Source organism: Brachyistius frenatus, unplaced genomic scaffold (assembly GCF_029030835.1).
Source record: "Brachyistius frenatus isolate BFR_SWC_R1_liver_20210118 unplaced genomic scaffold, ASM2903083v1 Contig_102, whole genome shotgun sequence".
Taxonomy (NCBI): Eukaryota; Metazoa; Chordata; class Actinopteri; family Embiotocidae; genus Brachyistius; species Brachyistius frenatus.
This window is the reverse complement of record NW_027210701.1, coordinates 1309052-1326982: the sequence shown is the minus strand read 5'-3', so window position 1 is coordinate 1326982 and position 17931 is coordinate 1309052. Positions and strand designations below refer to the sequence as shown.

Genomic DNA, 17931 nt, shown 5'->3' with positions numbered 1-17931 from the left:
CCATCTATGAGGGTTTACTTCAGGCTCACGCTGACCTCTGTCAGCTGCACAGAGCCTCGAGTGTCCCTCACAAACTGGTCCTGCAGCAGCGGGTCCTGCAGCGGGCCCTTCAGAGCTGGGACCGCCTGTCTCCACCAGGAGCCTCCTACAGCTGTCAGACTCAGAGGGATGTAGGTGATCTTCCCTCCTCACAGTCTGCTGACATCCTTCAACAACCTCACTAACTTCCACTCCGTCCCTCACAGCTGTTCTCAGGTGTGTTTATCGAGGATCCGGTTCTGGTTCAGAAGGCGGCCCTTTCCCTGCTGAGGTCTGCAGAGGAGCGGGACGTGAAGCAGAGACACGCCGTGGAAACTTTCTGCAGTCTGCTGGAGGTTGTCACCCTCCGACATCGGCTGCTGGAATCGGCGTCAGAGACGGAACATCTGGGACAGTCAGTAGGACACGAACACTCTCTGAAACCAGACAAGAAGGGACATTTTAGAACTTGACCCAGATCTACTGAAACCTCTAAATCCTCACGGGAGAAAGCGTGTTCTGTTGACATGACTGTCAGTAACATCCTTTTCTCAGGTTGTACAGAGACGTGGCCTCCGAGCTCGGCTTCGGAAACTTCCACCTTCACCTGCGGCCGCTGCAGTTTGAGCTCGCTGAGCCAAAGGAGCAACAAAGGTCCGCTTTCATCACAGCGGCACCGGAAGTCGACAGCGTGGTGGACAGGTGACTACACTTTTGAGACACTTGCATAAAACAGGTCTGAGGTCTCCTCATGTGCACCGTTATATATATGATCCCGGCCCACCTTCCTCTGAGCATCCAGGAACTGGACCCGACCCAGATCGGGAGGTTCAGCTTCAGCTCCGAGGAGGCAGTGATCCAGGTGAGGTCAAATCAGACACACTGGTCTCCTGGAAGTCTTCCATCTCTTCTCAGCTCCTGAACAGTCACAGCATGGAGAACCTGCAGGTGAGTGTGGCGTGTCAGGTGACCCAGAGGAACGCCCTCATCGCTGCGGTGAAGCTCGCCTGTGTTTGTCACTGGGCACAAAGAGCGGAGGTGAATGTTAAAGTCACATTTATACTCTCAGAGCGGCGGCACCGCATTTATCTGACAGTTACTGTTCACATCAAAACAGCATTAAATCAGCTCATTAATAAAACTAACTGAGAGAGAGTTTCTTTCTGGTAACTGCTGGTTAAATCTTCACTTTGTTTTACATTTTATTCTCAGAGTGAACACAAAGATGGAACATTTGAATCCGGAAGTGGGAAACAGGAAACATCCAGCTCTTCTCCCTCGTCCTCCTCCTCCAATCAGAGGTCAGATGCTTCACTCTTTACGAGCTTTTCTTTACGAGCTCTTTAATGAAATACATTCCTGTCTCAGGGTGACGGAGGCCTTTGTGTCCATCCAGCTGCAGAAAGCAGGTCTGCGTGACGAGATGCTGGATCTATTTGTGAAGAAGCAGCAGGCGTTGGGAAGTTTTATGAGAACCCCAGTGAGCGGATGGTTTAGGAGGCCGAGGAGCAGCAACGGGAGGACTGATGTGACTGAAGTAAAACAAATGTCCGTCTCTCTGCAGGAGGAAGCAGCGAAGATCAAACGGGAGCACATCATCGACTTCCTCAAGAAGTACGTCCCTGAAACAGATTCACGGCTTCAGTCACAACGTGCAACTCCTAATGGGTCATTTATATTTCAGAGCTATTTAAAGATGAACTGACTGAAGGTAAATGTCCACAGGTTCTGCAGCCACACGTCTGTCCACTGTGTGACAGCACAGATCGTCTCGTATTACTACAGTCTGACTTCCCTGCTGGACAACGTCCCCTCCGTTCGTCAGTCCTGCTTTGTGATTGGACGAGCCGCCGAGCCCAAAGTCACCCTGGATGCAGGAGCTGACCTTTCCCCCAACAACAGGTACGACCGGTGGGAAATATTATCAATGTGCGAAATACAGAATAACTCAGTCAAAGCACAAATTCAGTCAATATGTAGGGAACTGTAGTTTACCATTCAACCTGGCAGTCTTTAAATAATACAGCAAAACAGGTCAGAGGTAAATCTCAGAGGAGGTGTACCAAATATTATTACACATCAAAAATACAACTAAACTTAATAAAAGGAAATAATATAATATTACCCCTGACAAAAACACTATATGATGCATATAAAATGACACCACAGAATCTCAACAAAATATTTGTCTGTCAACACACTAAATCATAAATGTGTGTTATACTCAAGACAATATACAAAATATACATATAAACAGCCTAATTTAGCATTTTTGGTTCAAACATCACTGGACAGTTTGTAAAACAGGATAAAAACTGATGGAACAGAACCAGAGATATCGGCTTTCTTGTTCAGTGTACACTTCTTTCTTATCAAAACATGAAGACTACATTACCCACAATGCCAATCAACTGTGACTGTTGAGAGATTCAGCTGTGTTCAGTTGAGATTTATCAGTCTTTACTCAGGCCTCGTGCCACAGAAGGCCTTTAAACAACTTTTACATGTGGAACAAACTCTTCAGGACCAGCAAACACACGTTCCGTGTAAAATCAGTGGAATAACTTTAAAACTCCAACAGCCCACAAGAGGGCCGACAGTCTGCAGTTTGTAAACAGCTCTACAGTTCACCTGTGACTGCATGTCAGTTGGAAAGCTCGGATTCTTGTGATTTGATCCGTGTTGTTGTAAATAGTTTAATGTTCTATTTTATATAAATGTCATGTTCCACCAAACCACTTCTTACATCTCCAAATATGTATTTATTTTTTTGGAAACGCCTGGACCTCCTCTTAGAAAAAAAACATGGTAAATATTGTAATAAACCTTGTCCCATAAGTAAGGTGTGCTAAACAATTTACATAGGACGAAACAAAGACAAACAAATAAATGCTAAATACAATGTAAAAGTACTTCACCATCCCGGGGTTCAGCACCCTCCCCCGGGGATCTGAGCTTGGCGCTGGTCCGGCCTCGGGCAGGAGAGCCTTGTCACCAGGCTGCAGAGCGGAATGCACTCCGAGGATTTCCAAAACGGCATGAACGTTCCCTCCGGTGAACCGGCTTGCTCCCCAGAGACAGAAGCGCCGCTCACTCTGACACTTTTAACCCTCCGTTCCCTCCCTCACAGGTCACCTGTCTGAAATACAAATTTAAAAAAAAAAACACTTCAGTGTGTTTCTTATAGAAGTTAAATTTCTATAACTAATTAATAATTAATAACTCAGTTTATTTTGGGTACACCTTCATGAGGTGTTTTATTTTACTGTGTTATTAAGGGGTAACAGGTGAATATTGGACAATAAACCTGCAGATATGTTCCTTCAGCTGTAACCCGAGACGGTAAACTGTCCCTCCAACAGGACGTCTGACCGTCGGCCGCTGCAGCTGCTGAGTGATGACGGTAAAACTGTCCTCAACCTGTGGTACATCCCCCACTTCACCGAGGTGCTGCACATATTCAGAACACGGGACGTCCCGGTGAGACACCGGAACACCGGAACACTGTTTCCCTGTTGGAGGAGGAGGAGGAAAAGGAGGAGGAGGAGGACTCCGCCTGTGTTTGCTGACGTGTGTCTCCTGCACTGACCTCGTGTTTTTTTTCAGGCTCGTGCCGAAGCTCTCCATCACACGCTGCAGATCGTTTCTGCTCTTCGCGACATCGTTCATCACCTGGTGAGTTTCTCCAAACTGGGAAACAGAGGAGAGTCCAGTCGCTGGAGGAGAGGACGGGATGCAGCAGGCTCACATCTGTCAGCTGACTGGGGGGGAGCCGAGGGCGTCGGTGGGTCTGTTTTACACAAGAAGCATCACACCAGAACGAATCATCTGTTCAGTGGCGGGAAAGATGGAGAATAAATTACTTTAAATTTTGCTACTGACAAACATTGTGGAAACGAGAGATTGAAATAAATCAAAACTGAGACACAACACTTGGAATATTTTCTGTTGATGTTAAAATGCTGTCATGCAGATTCAGAATATGAAACGTCAGGGGAAATCCGAGGGTCAAATTTAGGATGATTTTTTTTTTTTTTTGAACAAAATGTGTTGGAGACAGCTATGATTGTCGGATGAATGTTTGTGCCGAACAGCAGCAGGAATCAGGCGCATGTTTGCGTCTCTGCCGTTTAGGAGCGGAGCTGCAGGATCTGCAGCAGCAGGTGGAGCGTCTGTCCGCCTCCAGCAGCCCGCAGGCTGTCGGCCGTCTGCTGCAGCTGCGCCGGCAGGTCGTCCTGCTGCAGTTCGACACGGCTGTCAGGAACTTCATCAGGTCAGAGGTCACGTCACGTCCCGCTGTTTAACACGTTAACCTCCCTCCACCCTCCGCGTCTCTCCGCCGTCACAGTCGAACTCGGGAATCATATTTATGAAGTAAAAGTTGTTTCTGCGTTCAGGGAGTCCTTCCTCTCCTCCGGTGATGTCACTTCCTTCCAGAGTGTGACTGACAACATGGAGGCTGCTCTTCCACTGCTGAGTGACATCATCCAGCCGGACGTCTTCAGCCTCACGCTGCCTGTCCCTCCTCCGCTGGAGCCCCGAGGCCGTCAGGTCGTCACCTCGCATCACAAACATCACACACATTACAAACATCACCAACATCGTCAACATCACAAACATCCCATGATAAACATCCCATCATGCTTTGTGTTTCATGTGGAAGAAGAGTTTAACTCCTGTCCCTCCGTCCCCTGCAGGCTCAGACGATGTTCCCTCGGAGGAGTTTCATCGCCTCTCACGGACTGCAGCCTCTTCGTGTTTGGTACGTCCCGCCTGTCGAGTTCTGCATTCAGGTCGTCCAACATGTTGAATGTGATGATGTCATCGGGTAACGTCGGTCCAGGACCGAATAAAAACACTATCGGAGGATGGTCCTAAATTATAACATCCTACACAGTGGTTAGCACTGTCACCTCACAGCAAAAAAGGTTCCGGGTTCGAATCCGGTCCTGGGCCTTTCTGTGCGGAGTTTGCATGTTCTCCCTGTGCTTGCGTGGGTTCTCTCCGGGTTCTCCGGCTTCCTCCCATCATCCAAAAACATGCACCACAGGTCAGGTTACCTGGCGCCGCGCTAGTGGCAGCCTGCTGCAGCATCTCCCCCCTGAGAGCCCCCCCTGCTGTAGTGAAGAAATTTCCCCTCGGGGATTAATAAAGTGTATAAAATAAAAAAAATAAAAATTAAACAACAGATAATCAGGCTCCCCAGAGGATGAATCTTTCTATTTCTGAGCCTCATATTGATCACAATACCTTGTTATGTTTCTCTTAACCAGTAAAAACATCTACATTTCCATATCCATCTTTACCTTCAGGTGTAAGAATGATATTTAATACCTCATGTTTGTTCTCAGATAGATTTCACATGTTGAACTTCAGGTGTTTCTGTAAACATCAGACTGGAGAAGTTCAGGATGATATAAATGGTTTCTGTTTCCTGCAGCTGTGTCTGAGCTCTCTGAGCGACCGCAGCCGACTGCAGGCCAATGCCGCCGTCCACGGCTTGTCCCTGCTCATGGAGGATGTCCTGAACAGCGATAGGGAGGCGGAGCCTGTTCGTCTCCATGGCGGCAAAGATGACCTCCAGCAGGACGGCAAACCGAACAAAGTAAAGGACAGTTTATGGATTTATTCCTGAGTCGGATGTGCTGTGACGTCATGTGACCTGAATTTTATCTTCTCTGCAGGAGGATCAGAGCTGCACAGAAGATGAAGATGAAGACGAGGAGGAGAGGAAGAAGATGGACTCCTCCGCTCCTCTTCAGGACCTGATCAGAGTCCAAGCCACGCTGAAAGGTTTCCTCCTGCTGACGAAGCAGCTCCACGTCTTCAAGGAGCGCTGGGCTCAGAGGCGTCTGGGAGAACAGGTGTTCGGCTCACCTGCTGCGTATCAGCAGCTCGTGAGACTTTACAGGTGAATGAACATCGAGATCGAGAAGAGATCAATAATAAACTTTTAACCTCACATCTTTTATAACTGGTAGTTAAACTGAGTGTTTTCCTTCCAGAGCTGAAGTCTTCCAGCCCAGTATGAGATCTCTGGCTCACCACATGGGGAAGGAGCTCCAGGACGAGGCCTCAGTCTGCAGCAGCCGCTCTCTGCTGCCCCCTGCTGGAGCCTCCGAGGTGGACGTGAGAGTCTGGCAGGTAGAAGCACGACAGACACCTGCACAGGTTCGTCCTCGTGTCCTCTTAAGGAGGCATTGTGACGCGTGTGTGTGTCTCAGCTGAAGCTGCTGATGGAGCTCTCAGAGGCCGACATGATCCGGGCGGTGCAGACGAGGATCAGCAGGGAGCTGAGCCTGGTGGTCTCCGAGAGAACTCGACGGGACGATCGACTCCCCACAGGTTAAAAAAAACCCGACAGACTCCACCTTTAACAGGTAGAGACTGAAGAGTCTCAGTCAGAGTGAAATCTTCTGTGACTCATCAGACCTGTGGAAGAAAACTGCTCTGAGGTTCAGTTTGCCTCCGGAGAGACCGCCGACGGTGGAGACGTTCGTCCAGCAGCTGATGGAGGGAGCAGAGCAGGCGGAGGGACAGGTGGGACAGACATGAGGACGCCGTGTCCTCTGGGACACGCTGCAGCTGGACACGTCTTATGATGACATATTTATCCTTTTTTTTGTGTGTGTGTTTACCTCCAGTATGAGAATGTAAACTGAAAGTATTTCAGTTTTAAGAACAAATCATCAAAATGTGGGAACTAATCAATTAAAAACACAGGAAGTAATTAATTAAAACATGGGAACTAATTATAAAAAATAAAATAAAAAAACAACAACATGGGAACACATTAATTAAAATATGGGAAGTAACTAATTGAAACACGGGATCTTATTTATTAAAACTTGGAAATGAATTAATCAAAATGTGGGACGCAGGACAGCTGGACACTCCACCTCCTCCTCTGACATCAGGATGTTACTGTACATGTTTACTGGTCAGTGATCCCGACTCCTGGCTGCCTGTCCTGCAGCTGAAGGTCTCTGAGGACCACCTGCAGCGGTGTCTCGCCCTCCTCTCCTCCTCCGTGATGGAGCGCGAGCGTCGCAGCTTCCTGTTTTACTCCCAGTTTTACGAACGCATCCTGCAGCAGGAGACTCAGCTTCTGTACCAGAGAGAGCAGGTGGAGCATCGACTCGTCCGAAAACATCACAATATCCGATGGAGAGATCTTGAACTTAAATCTTAACGACATCTGTTTCCACGGTTACCTGCAGGATGTGAAGAGTCTGAAGGACGCCTGGAGGAGTGATGCTCGCACACAGGTTGGGTTTTTACTCCTTCAGAGGAGCTTATGGGACCTGAAGTGTTTCCCTCTGTTTTGGTCCTGGTTCTGGTCCTGGTCCTTGTTCTGGTCCCGGTTCTGGTACTGTGTTTCTACCCCCCCAGGCGTCGGACTTGTGTCGGGGGATGATGATGGAGATCTCGGCGCTGCAGGCTGCCGTCGCTTAGCTGGAGGAGGAGAGGAGGACGTTAGAGGAGCACCTCAGTCTCAGGTTCAGGGAGCGCTACAATCCTCTGGTCCGACACCTGTTCTCCACCTGCATCCAGCTGAAGGTCAGACTCCTCCTCCTCCTCGTCTTCATCAGCCTGCAACGACAACAGGTGTACCAGTTAACGAGTTTAATATTTAGTTTTTGAACCATTAACGATTTTTGTTCTTTGTCACCACATGTTTGTATGTCAGGCCACTCTGGATGAGTATCGCTGGAAGATGGCGTGAGACGTCAGCGTGATGGTGACCAGGATAAGGAAGGAGGGAGCGGACAGAGTGATGAAGGTCAAGAAGAAGTATGGCTGCAACACAGACACTGAAGGAGCATCGCAGATAAACACACAGTTAAAGGTACAGTCATAGTTAAAGGTACATTTAAAGGTACAGTAACAGTTAAAGGTACAGTCGTAGTTAAAGGTACATTTAAAGGTACAGTCACAGTTAAAAGTACAGTTACAGTTAAAGGCACAGTAACAGTTAAAGGTACATTTAAAGGTACAGTCACAGTTAAAGGTTTCTACCTGTAAACTCTGTCCCACTTATCCATCAGCAGGAGGACGTCCATGAGTTGAGTCTGGAGAACAGCCGGCTGACCGCTCTGCTCCGTAAGCTGAAGGCTCTGAATCGCTGGAGGAAGATGGCCGACGAGAAGAAACTTCACCGACAGCTGCTGCAAAGTCAGCAGGTAAACTGTCCTTTTTAAAGCTCATAATAAATGTGTTTAGCAGACAGCTTATTTTGTCTGGTAAACATTTAAGCTGATTCCTTCATCGTTGAGTCCAGACGGAGGCGAGCGGCCGCTGCGAGGCTCTGAGGGGGAAGATGGCGTCCGAGGAGGAGGTGCTGTTCCTGCAGGAGGAGCTGGACGTCGTCCGGCAGGCGCTGAGTCGCTGTCAGGAGGAGAGCAGCAGCACCAAGCAGCTGCTCAGCAGGAAGGTGACGCTGCAACATTTCTCCTCTAAACCATAGTCACAAACCGGCTCAACGCTCACGACAAAAGAGGAGACGAGACGGGCCGAAATGCCAACGTTCAGATTTATTGTGAAATTGACAAACTGTAACCGTAAAAGAAAGATGAGGTGTGAAGATGAGCAGCAATCAGTGGTGAATGTAATGCTATTGAGCCCCAGCAAACAGAAAAGGGGTAGGGGTCGTAACACCATCAACAGCCGAAAGGAATCATGGGATTTGTAGGAGCTTCTGAACGCTGAATGAAGAAGCAGGAAAAAGGTGGATTTCAGATGCATCTGACATCTTTCTGAGCATAAAGACAGAAACATCCTGCAGCATCCAGAACACCGAGGCAGATACGAACACGTTTATGTCACACAATTCATGTAAAACTCCTCACGGATTGTTTCCACTGATACTCACAGACCCAGGAGCTGCAGGCGACCTGGCACCGGTCAGCTCTGGAGGCCCGCCGCAGGCAGGAGCTGGACTCTCGGTGGGTCCAGAACCTGGAAGAGATGAGGGCCGACGTCGAGGACAGAGAGAGTCGGCTGAAGGAGCTCGGCGAGCAGCTGGATCGAGGCAGCAGGACAAACCAGCTGCAGAGGCAGCGCAGCGCCAAAGAGATCCGGCAGGTCAGAGACGCATCACACTGATGTATGTGTGTGTGTGTGTGTGTGTGTGCTGTCCTCCAGTAAAAACCCACTTTAATACAATGCTAAAAACCCACTGCACAACATCAGCTTTTTGTTTTTTCACGGTAATAAACTTTATTTAGAAAACGGTGATTTACAAAAGAAGGAAAGAAAACCTGGATTTTCACTGAACGATAGAAAAATAACAAGTCGACTGAGAAGTGTCAGCGGAGCAGCTTCAGTCCGAGTTCATGAGAAGAACAGAAAAAGATGAAGATAAAGCAGCCAACAGCTGAGACGTGTTAGACCGGATTCAGCCTCATGGTGGCGCCAGAGGACCAGTCAGAGGATCACTGCAGCGAGGAGGGTTCATCCTCGGAGGATCCCGAATGTCTCCACAGACTTATTACGTTGAGATGTTTCATTCAGGAGCAGCGTGGACGACTACCCGACGATCGCAGAGTAAATATTAAGCTGAGTAAAGTCCCGTGTGGTTCTTGTCTCCTCTTCCGGGTCCAGACGAGGGACGAGCTACAGTGGCAGCGCAGCCTCAAACAGCGGGCCGTCCAGCAGCTGGACTCTCTTCAGAACCAGGTGACCCACACGGAGGCCGCTCTCCCCAGACACACCCGGACGGCAGGTGAGAGACGGGACTGTGATGATCCCGGACGGAGTCTCAGACCGGCGGCTCACCGTGTTCTGTTCCCAGGTCAGAACCAGACCGGCGACGCACCGTCGGGCCGCAAGCTGAGGACCACAAGTCCGTCTGCAGGTACAGGACCCGGTGTCACCTTCACACCTCAGAGCAGAGAGGAAGAAGTCCGACAGAATAGTTCCGGAAGGAGAATTTAAACTGTTTGTGTCTCAGGTCCGCAGACGAGCCGCCAGGAGCTCGGCAGCCTCACAACGTCCTCCACGATGTCCCGCACGCTGCGGGACGTCGGTGCAGAGATGGGGCACAGGAGAGCGGGGACAGGAAGGAGGGACGGACCGGAAGCAGTGAGTGATTTAATGAAGCCTTGAACCCTCCTGCAGGTGGAGCTCTTCAACCAAAGTTCTGTTATATTTGAGATCTTCTTCATCAGGAAGTCCAACTGATGAGATTTCATTTTTATGAGGTTCCTGTGTCTCCTCCAGACTCCGCCTCTCCGCCGGATTCAGACTGCCGAGTCGTTCCTACCGGACCTCTGAGCCGCAGCCAGAGTTCCTTTAAATCCTCGAGACGCTTCGTCCTCCGAGGCGCTGCCGAACGTCAGACCTCTGCATTCGCTGTGTTTTGAAGCTGCTGAATTGATTCTGTTGTCGCTGCATATTTTCCTTCAACGAGGCTTTTTATTCTTTGGTGTATTCAGTGTTTCAGAGCATCCATGCAGGAAACACAGCGCAGCACCTGAACGCTGCTCTGCTCCATATTTCCTTCAAAATAAACTCCTGCGCTCAGGCTGAATAAAAAACACTCCTGCTTTCATTCGAAGAAGAAGAAATTGTGACACGATACATTTTTCTCTAATTGAGTTGCATTCGATTTCTACACTAGTTAACAAAGAGTTCATCTCATGCAGAAAACTGCCTGTTTTTGATGTAGTTTTCAGGAATATTCACATCATTGGCTGAAATGATATTTTCTGATTTCTGTGTAAAATAAATCTGCTGCATTGTTTTTCACAGAACGTGTTTCCAAACTTTTTCCTGTTTGTTGTGACTTAAGTCTCAGGAGATTTTCACAATAAGACGGAAGTCTCAACCAGCGTGAGGTGAAACGGTGGGGTCAAAGGTCAACAGATGATGTAAATAGTTTACCTTTCTAGTGAGTCTTGTTCTTTTTAATCTACTCACTCTGATTATGATCATCATAGTTCAGCTGGTGCATCATGTCTCTGGTGGTGCACAGGTAGGAGGCGGTCATGTATCTGGCAGCCCGGTGGTGTACAGGTAGGACACGGTCCCCGCCTGGATCTGGAAGGTCTGTCCCTGGATGTGGTGGCTGGAGATCTGCTCGCTGGTCTGGCTGATGGAGATGGGCTGGCTGCTCTGGCTGCTGATGTGGATGGCCTGGCCCGGCGGCCCCAGGGGGCCCGGTGGCTGCGGGGGGCGCTGTGCGACGTGCAGCGGCTGCGGGGGGCCGTGGTGGGCCTGCAGCTGCTCCATGGCCTCTTTGCTCAGGGTAATGACATGCATCTGCTCGGGGGGGTGCGTCACGTGACCCTCCAGCATGCTGACGGCATGGATCTGAGGGGGCCGGTCCACCACGCCGCCCTGGGCGACCAGGGCCACGTTCTGCACGTGTGCGGCCGGCTGGGTGAGGAGGGTGAGTCGGGGGTGTGCCGTCGGCGTCCCCTCCCCCTCTGCTGCGGCGATGAGGCTGACCTGGTCCTCAGCTGCGGAGAAGTTGATGTCGTTCATGCCTCCGGTCACCACCAGCTGGATCTCCTGCTCCGAGGAGGGCGGCAGCTGCAGCTGCAGGACGCTGCGCGCCTCCTTCTGCTGCTGCGGCGCAGCCGCATCCGGCGGGGTCTCCATGGAGACGGCGCGCTCCTTGTTGTGGGACTTGGTGTGTGTCTTCAGGTTGTCCAGGCGGGTGAAGGACAGGCTGCAGAAGGAGCAGGTGAAGGGCTTCTTCCCCGAGTGGGAGGCCACGTGGCGGCGGCGCGCACTCGGGTCCGAGAACGACTTCTTACAGATGTTGCAGTCGTACGGCTTCTCACCTCTGTGGAGAGATAAAGGATCACGTGACCCGGATGACATCATTGTCAACATTAATGTTATAATAAAGTCTCGTCCTCCTCACCTGTGAATCCTCATGTGCGTCTGCAACGTGCTCTTGGCTGTGAAACATTTCCCGCAGATGTCACAGGTGAAAGGCTTCTCACCTGCGCAAGCAACGTGATGTCATCACGTCAGCTGACTGTGATGTCATCAGGTTAAACAGCTGGATGTTTTTTATTTTACCTGTGTGCGTCCTGATGTGCTTCTTCAGCTGCGCTGCATCCATGAACTTGTGGTGACACTGAGCACATTCGGGCAGTGATTTACCTTCAAAGAACACATGATTCAGTCCTCACAGGTGATGATGTCACTGAACCGAGAGGCTCCTCGGGCGTGTCTCGCGTCTTACCTGTGTGAACTCTGTGATGGCTTTTAAGCTGCCTCTTCTGAGTGAAGGATTTCCCACATTTATCACAGTCAAAGGATTTTTTTTCTGCAGAAACAAGTCAAACAGAAACAAACGGACTTCCATCATTTCGATTTTTGTAGCTCTCGGGAAATAAGTGTCTTAGAACATCTGAAATATTAACTTTTCAAAGTAAAGTTTGTGACATCATCATCAGGTCCCACCTTGGTGCAGGTTCATGTGCTCCTGCAGGGAGTGTTTGGTGGTGAGCGCCTTGGAGCAGACGCTGCAGATGAACGGCTTCTCTCCGGTGTGCATCCGCTGGTGAGCCAGCAGAGTGTGTTTCTGGGTGAAACTCTTCCCGCATACGGTGCAGTGGAAAGGTTTCTCTCCTGTGGGGAGGGGGAAGGGGAGGCAGGCAGCTTCAGACATGTCCTGGATTTCTATCTCTAAGTCATATGAAACCTTCCCTTTAAATGTAAACTCTGTGTCAGGTTACCTGTGTGAGTGCGCTGGTGAATCTTTAAGAACAGGTGGCTCTTGAACACCTTCCCGCAGTCGTCGCAGCGAGCCTCGGTGTCGGGGTACTTCCTCTTCCTGCCTCTCCTCCCCGGCTCTGTGCCTCCCGCTGCTTCACCCTCCACCCGGTAGCCTTTGAATTTGACCGGTGGCCTGACTTTGCGTCGGCTCTTGCGGGTCAGGTGCTCTCTGTGGATGTAATCTCCATCTTCTTTGGGCCGCTCGTCCTCCGAGCTTGCAGCGGGCGGGTCTCTCCGCTCCGGCTCCGCAGCGGGAACGCTCTTCTTCGGCCGTCCTCGCCTGTGTTTCACCGGATCGGCTCTGTGCTCTTCCCCGTCGTGACCTCTGACCTCTGACGCGGAGCGGGGGACTTCGGTGAGGGCCTGGACGAGGTGGCCGACCTTCATGAAGTGAGCCGTGGCCAGCAGCTGCTCGGCGGCACTCTCCTCCACCGACACCTGGCCGCTGTAGATGAAGTCCAGCACGGCCGCGAACATCTTTGCCGCCACGCCGTCCAGCCGGCAGATGGACTGACGGCTCTGATCCTTCACCGTGAACATCAGGGAGAAGTACTCGCTGGTGGCAGCCAGCAGGGCTTTGTGCGCCTTGAAGTGCTCGTCCTCCACGACCAGAGTGATGTCGCACAGCAGGTTGCGCTTCCGGAACTGGTCGAATTTACCCAGGATGCTCTGTTGATGCGAGTCTGAATGAAGGGACATGAGGGGGGAGGATGGAGCCGCTGCTTTCTGAGACATCATCTTCCCCTCGAAGACATCCACAGCTGCTCCTGAGATCAAGAAAAATACATCTGTTCCTGAGATCAATAAAAATACATCTTCTGAGAACAAAATAATGATAATCTGCCCTAGGATTCTCTCCATTAATCAATTACTTCTTTAAAATCTCTAAGATGTTAACATGTGAAAAGCTGAATTGGAAAATGTTTGGTCCTTTTAATGACTCAAATTACTGATTAAATATCAAAAAAGTTGCAAATGAATTTTCTTTTGATTGACTAATCAAATAATTATGTTTTAATTCTGATTATTTTAGTCCTCAAGCTTCTTTTCGTGAACTATAATAAGTAATTTATCAAAAATAAATGGATTTTTTTTTGGGGGGGGGGGTGTTTTGTATCAGTAAAGTAAAAATGTATTTTTAAAAAAAATGTTTGCTAGCCTAAGGTTATTTATAGTTATTTTGTTGAATATTTTCCGTTTTCTGAGGGAAAAAAAGACTGAATTAAGGGGAAAAAAATAATCAATACACTAAAACATAATGAAAATACTGCAGCCTAAAGTGACGTCTTCATCATAACAGAGCAACATAAAAGACTTATCTCACTTATAAAAGCTGCATAGTTTGGTATTTACACTAATAAAAGACATAAATCCTGATTCAAAGTGTATGAAACCACAGTAATATTTATTTTGACCGACTTTATCTTCGACGGAAGCTCGATAATCAATCGGAGTAAAGTTCCCTGATCAACGTTCGATCTGTTTGAAGATGATGTGAACTACTTTAACGTTAGCAAACAAGCTAACCGGCTCAAACAAAGCGTCCGCTGCTACTTAGAAACAGGCCACAACTGTCAGAAACAGCTAACAAGCTGTTCAACTACCTAAATTTAAACAGTAACCCGGTTTAGTACAGGACCCATGCGGGCTGAAGCGCACTTAACCGGGAGTAATTTAAAATAGTGAGCTTATAGGACCTTACCTTCGTTTCTATCGCCGGACAGTGTGAACGTGAAGGTCTTAACGCGAGATGTGAGGTTGTGACGAGTAACGCGCACCGCCGAGCTACACATGCTGCGGATGGCACGAGCGCCTGCAGCGCGGACGGTCTGCGTACTATCGCGAGATTTGTATGTCGGTTGAAACGTTCTCTTGCGTGAAACCGACATTGAACGTCCTCGGCTGTTGGTTTGGATGTTGGTTTACCGACAGTTAAAATTTAACGATTTTTAGGCTGAAGTTTGTCATTTAAATCCCTGCCGTGTTTGGTAACGTGACTTTATTCCGGACCTGCGCGGCCGCGAGAATTAACATACATGTCAGTGCAGTGAAAGGAATTTACTTGGACTGCGTTTTATTACAGCACATTGTCAAAAAACGGTGTATTTTAATGAGTTTTTCCAGCTTTATTTAAAAGGCAGCTGGGCACAAGTGCGTTGGAAAATATGTTAGTCTGACTCTGTAATTATTTTACAGCTACATTTGGTGCAGATTAATCATTTGTAAAATATGCAGGTCACCGTGCAGTCCAGTTTATAAAGGAGAAAAAGTGACAGCTGGAACGTTGAAATGCACCTGTATACCGAGAAGCATTTAGTCACGTAATATATAATAATAAACAGGTCTTTCTGCTGCATGATCTGTACTCTAGTTAGAGCTGTTTGTTTGTGACCTAACGGAATAAGTTTAGTTTGAAAGAAACACACTGTCTGTGTGACTTATGTAACGTAATTTGTGTTCTTGATCTTTGGACTGTGTCTCCGGTTATCAGGACCTGACTCGGCTCTCTCCCTCCAGTCTGAGCTGCAGGATGAGGAGCGTCCGGGTCGCCGTGGTGGGAGCCGGTGTGGTTGGATTCTCCACCGCCGTCTGCATCTCCGAGGCTCTTCCTGTCTGCTCCGTCACCGTGCTGGCCGAGAGGTTCAGCCCCGACACCACCAGCGACGTGGCTGCAGGGATCCTGTTAGCTGCTGAATATCCAGGTATGAAACATATCATGCAGTTTTTACAATATAAATGTCCAGCAGAACTATATGCATGTTTCCCTGTGTGTCGGTCAGATATCCCCCTGGAAAGGCAAAGGCGCTGGTTCAAGGACAGCTTTGATCACCTGCTGGCCGTTGCTCAATCCGCACACGCCCCGGAGGCAGGAGTCATGCTGAGCTCCGGGTAACGGCCGTTATCTGTGACAGAGGCGAGTCCTCAGCCGATATGCTGTTAAAACCGCTCCTCTGATCTCCCTCCAGCTGGCAGGTGTTCAGGGAGGTTCCCTCTGATCAGAAGCCCTTCTGGTCCGACTTCGTGATCGGCTTTCGACAGATGACCAAGCGGGAGCTGGAACGCTTTCCGGAGCACAAGTTCGGCCTGGCGTGCACCACCGTGAAGTGCGAGTGCTCCAGCTACCTGCCGTGGCTGGAGAAGAGGTGCGTCCCGTATGTTAGGTCGTTTTTATAATTATTTTAAAAGGTTTGAAATGACTCCGAGTTGAATGATAACAACTTCAACCGTGTGAAGGTTCAGAGAAGCCGGAGGCAGAGTGCAGCAGAGGAAAGTCGACAGTCTGCAGGAGTTAAGTGGCAGCTTCGACCTCATCGTTAATTGCTCTGGTCTGGGCTCCAGAACCCTGGTGGGGGACACCATGGTGCACCCGATCCGGGGCCAGGTCCTGAAGGTGGAGGCCCCCTGGCTGCAGCACTTCGTCAGGGATGGAGACAGCACGACCTACATCTACCCCGGGATACACAGCGTCACGGTGGGCGGGACGAGGCAGGAGGGCGACTGGCGGCTGCAGCTGGACGAAGGAGACGCGAAAAGCATCCTGCAGCGCTGCAGCCGCCTGGAGCCGTCGCTCAGCAGAGCCAAGGTCCTGGGCCAGCGGGTCGGTCTGCGGCCCGGCAGGAGGAACCCGCGGGTGGAGAGGGAGCTGCTGGAGGTGCAGGGCCGCCAGGTGCCCGTCGTCCACAACTACGGCCACGGGGGCTGGGGGGTGTCGCTGGCCTGGGGCACCGCGGTGGACGCTCTGCGGCTGGTCAGGGAGTGTCTGCAGGAAACGCGGCTGCAGGCTAAACTGTGAGGAGACGACAAAACCAGCTGCACCTCCTCAAATTAACAAGACACCGGCGGTGAAGAGGAGACACAGATCAACCAATCAGAACTCATTCGGACCCACTGAAGGAAGAATCAGTAGAGTTTACATTTGCATAGTTTATATAGAGATTATCACATTAAAATACTTAATTTAATTTGCTGCTAATAGTGTTGAAATTTTCTTTAATGTTCTGATAAATACTGATTTTTAAATTTCTAATAAAAGTTTCTTTGAGTCCAGAAATCTGCTGTGAAACTTTATTAAAAAAAACACTTAGTTTAGAGCTAAACAGCCTGTTAGCATTATCACAATGTAAAATAAACTTTATTCATTTAATTAACCAACAGCAAAATAAATCTGAATTTAGTCATGTGAAATAAATTCATTACGTGTTCTTCATATTAATTGTGTCAGTGATGAAGTCTGTACAAACAGTGAATCCTCTATGAACGATGACTTGATGAAGACCTTTGTTGTGATGAAGTGAGCTGGACTCTGATCTGGTCCTCAGAGACCCGATTCTTGCTCAGACCGGATCCGGTTTGTCAGCAGGAAGGTGAGTTCATGTTTTTAAGGCACACAAAGACGCTAAAACTGTTCTGAGAAAAAAAAAAAAAAAAAAAAAAAAGTTTCTTAAACCTCCTGAAAACAGCTCATTTATTCTCCAACCGCCTTATTGGACTTTAGAAGTCGGTACCGCGTCAGAAAGTTTCTCCATCAGACCTTTGATCCGTCTTCAAGTTTCTTTTAAATTTGAGCCGTCGTGCTACAGAAGCGGCTGAAACCGAGCGACTTTTCGCCACGTAGGAGATGTGGGCTGCAGGGTCGGGTGTGCAGCTGGTTTCTGTCAGCAAGAGTTCCAGGTGAGGTTCTGGTGGAGGAGGTGTAGCTGTGTGATGACCGGACTGTCCTGCCGGGACCGTTAACGGCTCGAGTCGAGAGCTCTGACATGTTTCGGCCTGTTTGAAAGAAAACGTGCTGCAGATGGACGAAGCAGTGGAAGGCAGAGAGGACAGAGACGTGTCCGCAGACGGGGGTTGAGGCAGGAGGATGGAGGTCTGGTCTGTAGGGGGGGCGGGGTTTCTCTCCTGGTCCAGGTGGAGGACCGTCAGGGAGGAGTTTTGAGGACGCTCTGAGTCGGTCTGGATGGAGGTCCGGTCTGCAGGGAGGGCGGGGTTTCTTTCCTGGTCCTGGTGGAGGACCGTCAGGGAGGAGCAGCGCTGCGGAACGCCTGCTGCTGAGGTTCCTCTCAGCTCCTCGCAGCTCAGGCTCCTCCCACCACGACTGTGACCTTCAGGTGACCTCAGGATGCTCCTCGGCGATGGCGGGACTCGGGGCGGGCTGGGACTCTTACCGGGGTGGGCGGAGGA

The 17931-nt window shown here is 49.7% G+C and overlaps 4 protein-coding genes across 6 annotated transcripts in view; 3 read left to right on the top strand and 1 right to left on the bottom strand.

Annotated features, from left to right (window-relative positions):
• The window catches only part of LOC138628588 (putative uncharacterized protein C6orf183), a 70519-nt gene that overhangs the window by 3404 nt on the left and 49184 nt on the right, over positions 1-17931 (top strand). The window lies entirely within an intron of this gene.
• Positions 797-10323, top strand: LOC138628569 (coiled-coil domain-containing protein 162). The gene is given in 26 exon segments (XM_069711682.1): positions 797-880; positions 934-1056; positions 1231-1319; positions 1415-1498; positions 1583-1632; positions 1744-1920; positions 3381-3498; positions 3625-3802; positions 4153-4291; positions 4416-4569; positions 4716-4811; positions 5459-5623; positions 5703-5929; positions 6024-6162; positions 6243-6363; positions 6449-6558; positions 6995-7144; positions 7239-7286; positions 7411-7578; positions 7709-7867; positions 8070-8201; positions 8300-8452; positions 8893-9102; positions 9622-9874; positions 9971-10101; positions 10240-10323. Coding segments are annotated over 23 exon segments (3189 nt in total). The 5' UTR covers positions 797-880; positions 934-1056; positions 1231-1319; positions 1415-1441; the 3' UTR covers positions 10294-10323.
• zbtb24 (zinc finger and BTB domain containing 24) lies at positions 10747-15365 on the bottom strand. 2 transcript variants are annotated; one of them, XM_069711687.1, is made up of 7 exons: positions 15248-15365; positions 12714-13520; positions 12439-12606; positions 12218-12301; positions 12052-12135; positions 11891-11972; positions 10747-11809 (listed from the first exon to the last, which is right to left on the bottom strand). In XM_069711687.1, the coding sequence occupies exons 2-7, from the start codon at positions 13489-13491 to the stop codon at positions 11005-11007; spliced, it is 2001 nt and encodes a 666-aa protein (XP_069567788.1). In that variant the 5' UTR covers positions 13492-13520; positions 15248-15365; the 3' UTR covers positions 10747-11004. The 2 variants fall into 2 exon arrangements, with proteins under 2 accessions (XP_069567788.1, XP_069567787.1); XM_069711686.1 differs by lacking the exon at positions 15248-15365 and adding an exon at positions 14456-14659.
• Positions 14640-16804, top strand: ddo (D-aspartate oxidase). 2 transcript variants are annotated; one of them, XM_069711702.1, is made up of 5 exons: positions 14640-14669; positions 15271-15455; positions 15534-15642; positions 15720-15896; positions 15988-16804. In XM_069711702.1, the coding sequence occupies exons 2-5, from the start codon at positions 15284-15286 to the stop codon at positions 16544-16546; spliced, it is 1017 nt and encodes a 338-aa protein (XP_069567803.1). In that variant the 5' UTR covers positions 14640-14669; positions 15271-15283; the 3' UTR covers positions 16547-16804. The 2 variants fall into 2 exon arrangements, with proteins under 2 accessions (XP_069567803.1, XP_069567802.1); XM_069711701.1 differs by lacking the exon at positions 14640-14669 and adding an exon at positions 14701-14791.

Bases quoted from the DNA above. Each gene is read 5' to 3' on its own strand.
- zbtb24 (XM_069711686.1), bottom strand. From the start codon at position 14,642: ATGTCGGTTTCACGCAAGAGAACGTTTCAACCGACATACAAATCTCGC. The intron at 13,521-14,455 runs GTAAGGTCCTAT...TCTTGATCTCAG, and splicing joins GTCCGGCGATAGAAACGAAG to GAGCAGCTGTGGATGTCTTC. The intron at 11,973-12,051 runs GTAAAATAAAAA...TTGCTTGCGCAG, and splicing joins GCACATCAGGACGCACACAG to GTGAGAAGCCTTTCACCTGT.
- ddo (XM_069711702.1), top strand. From the start codon at position 15,284: ATGAGGAGCGTCCGGGTCGCCGTGGTGGGAGCCGGTGTGGTTGGATTC. The intron at 15,456-15,533 runs GTATGAAACATA...TGTGTCGGTCAG, and splicing joins GTTAGCTGCTGAATATCCAG to ATATCCCCCTGGAAAGGCAA. The intron at 15,897-15,987 runs GTGCGTCCCGTA...AACCGTGTGAAG, and splicing joins CTGCCGTGGCTGGAGAAGAG to GTTCAGAGAAGCCGGAGGCA.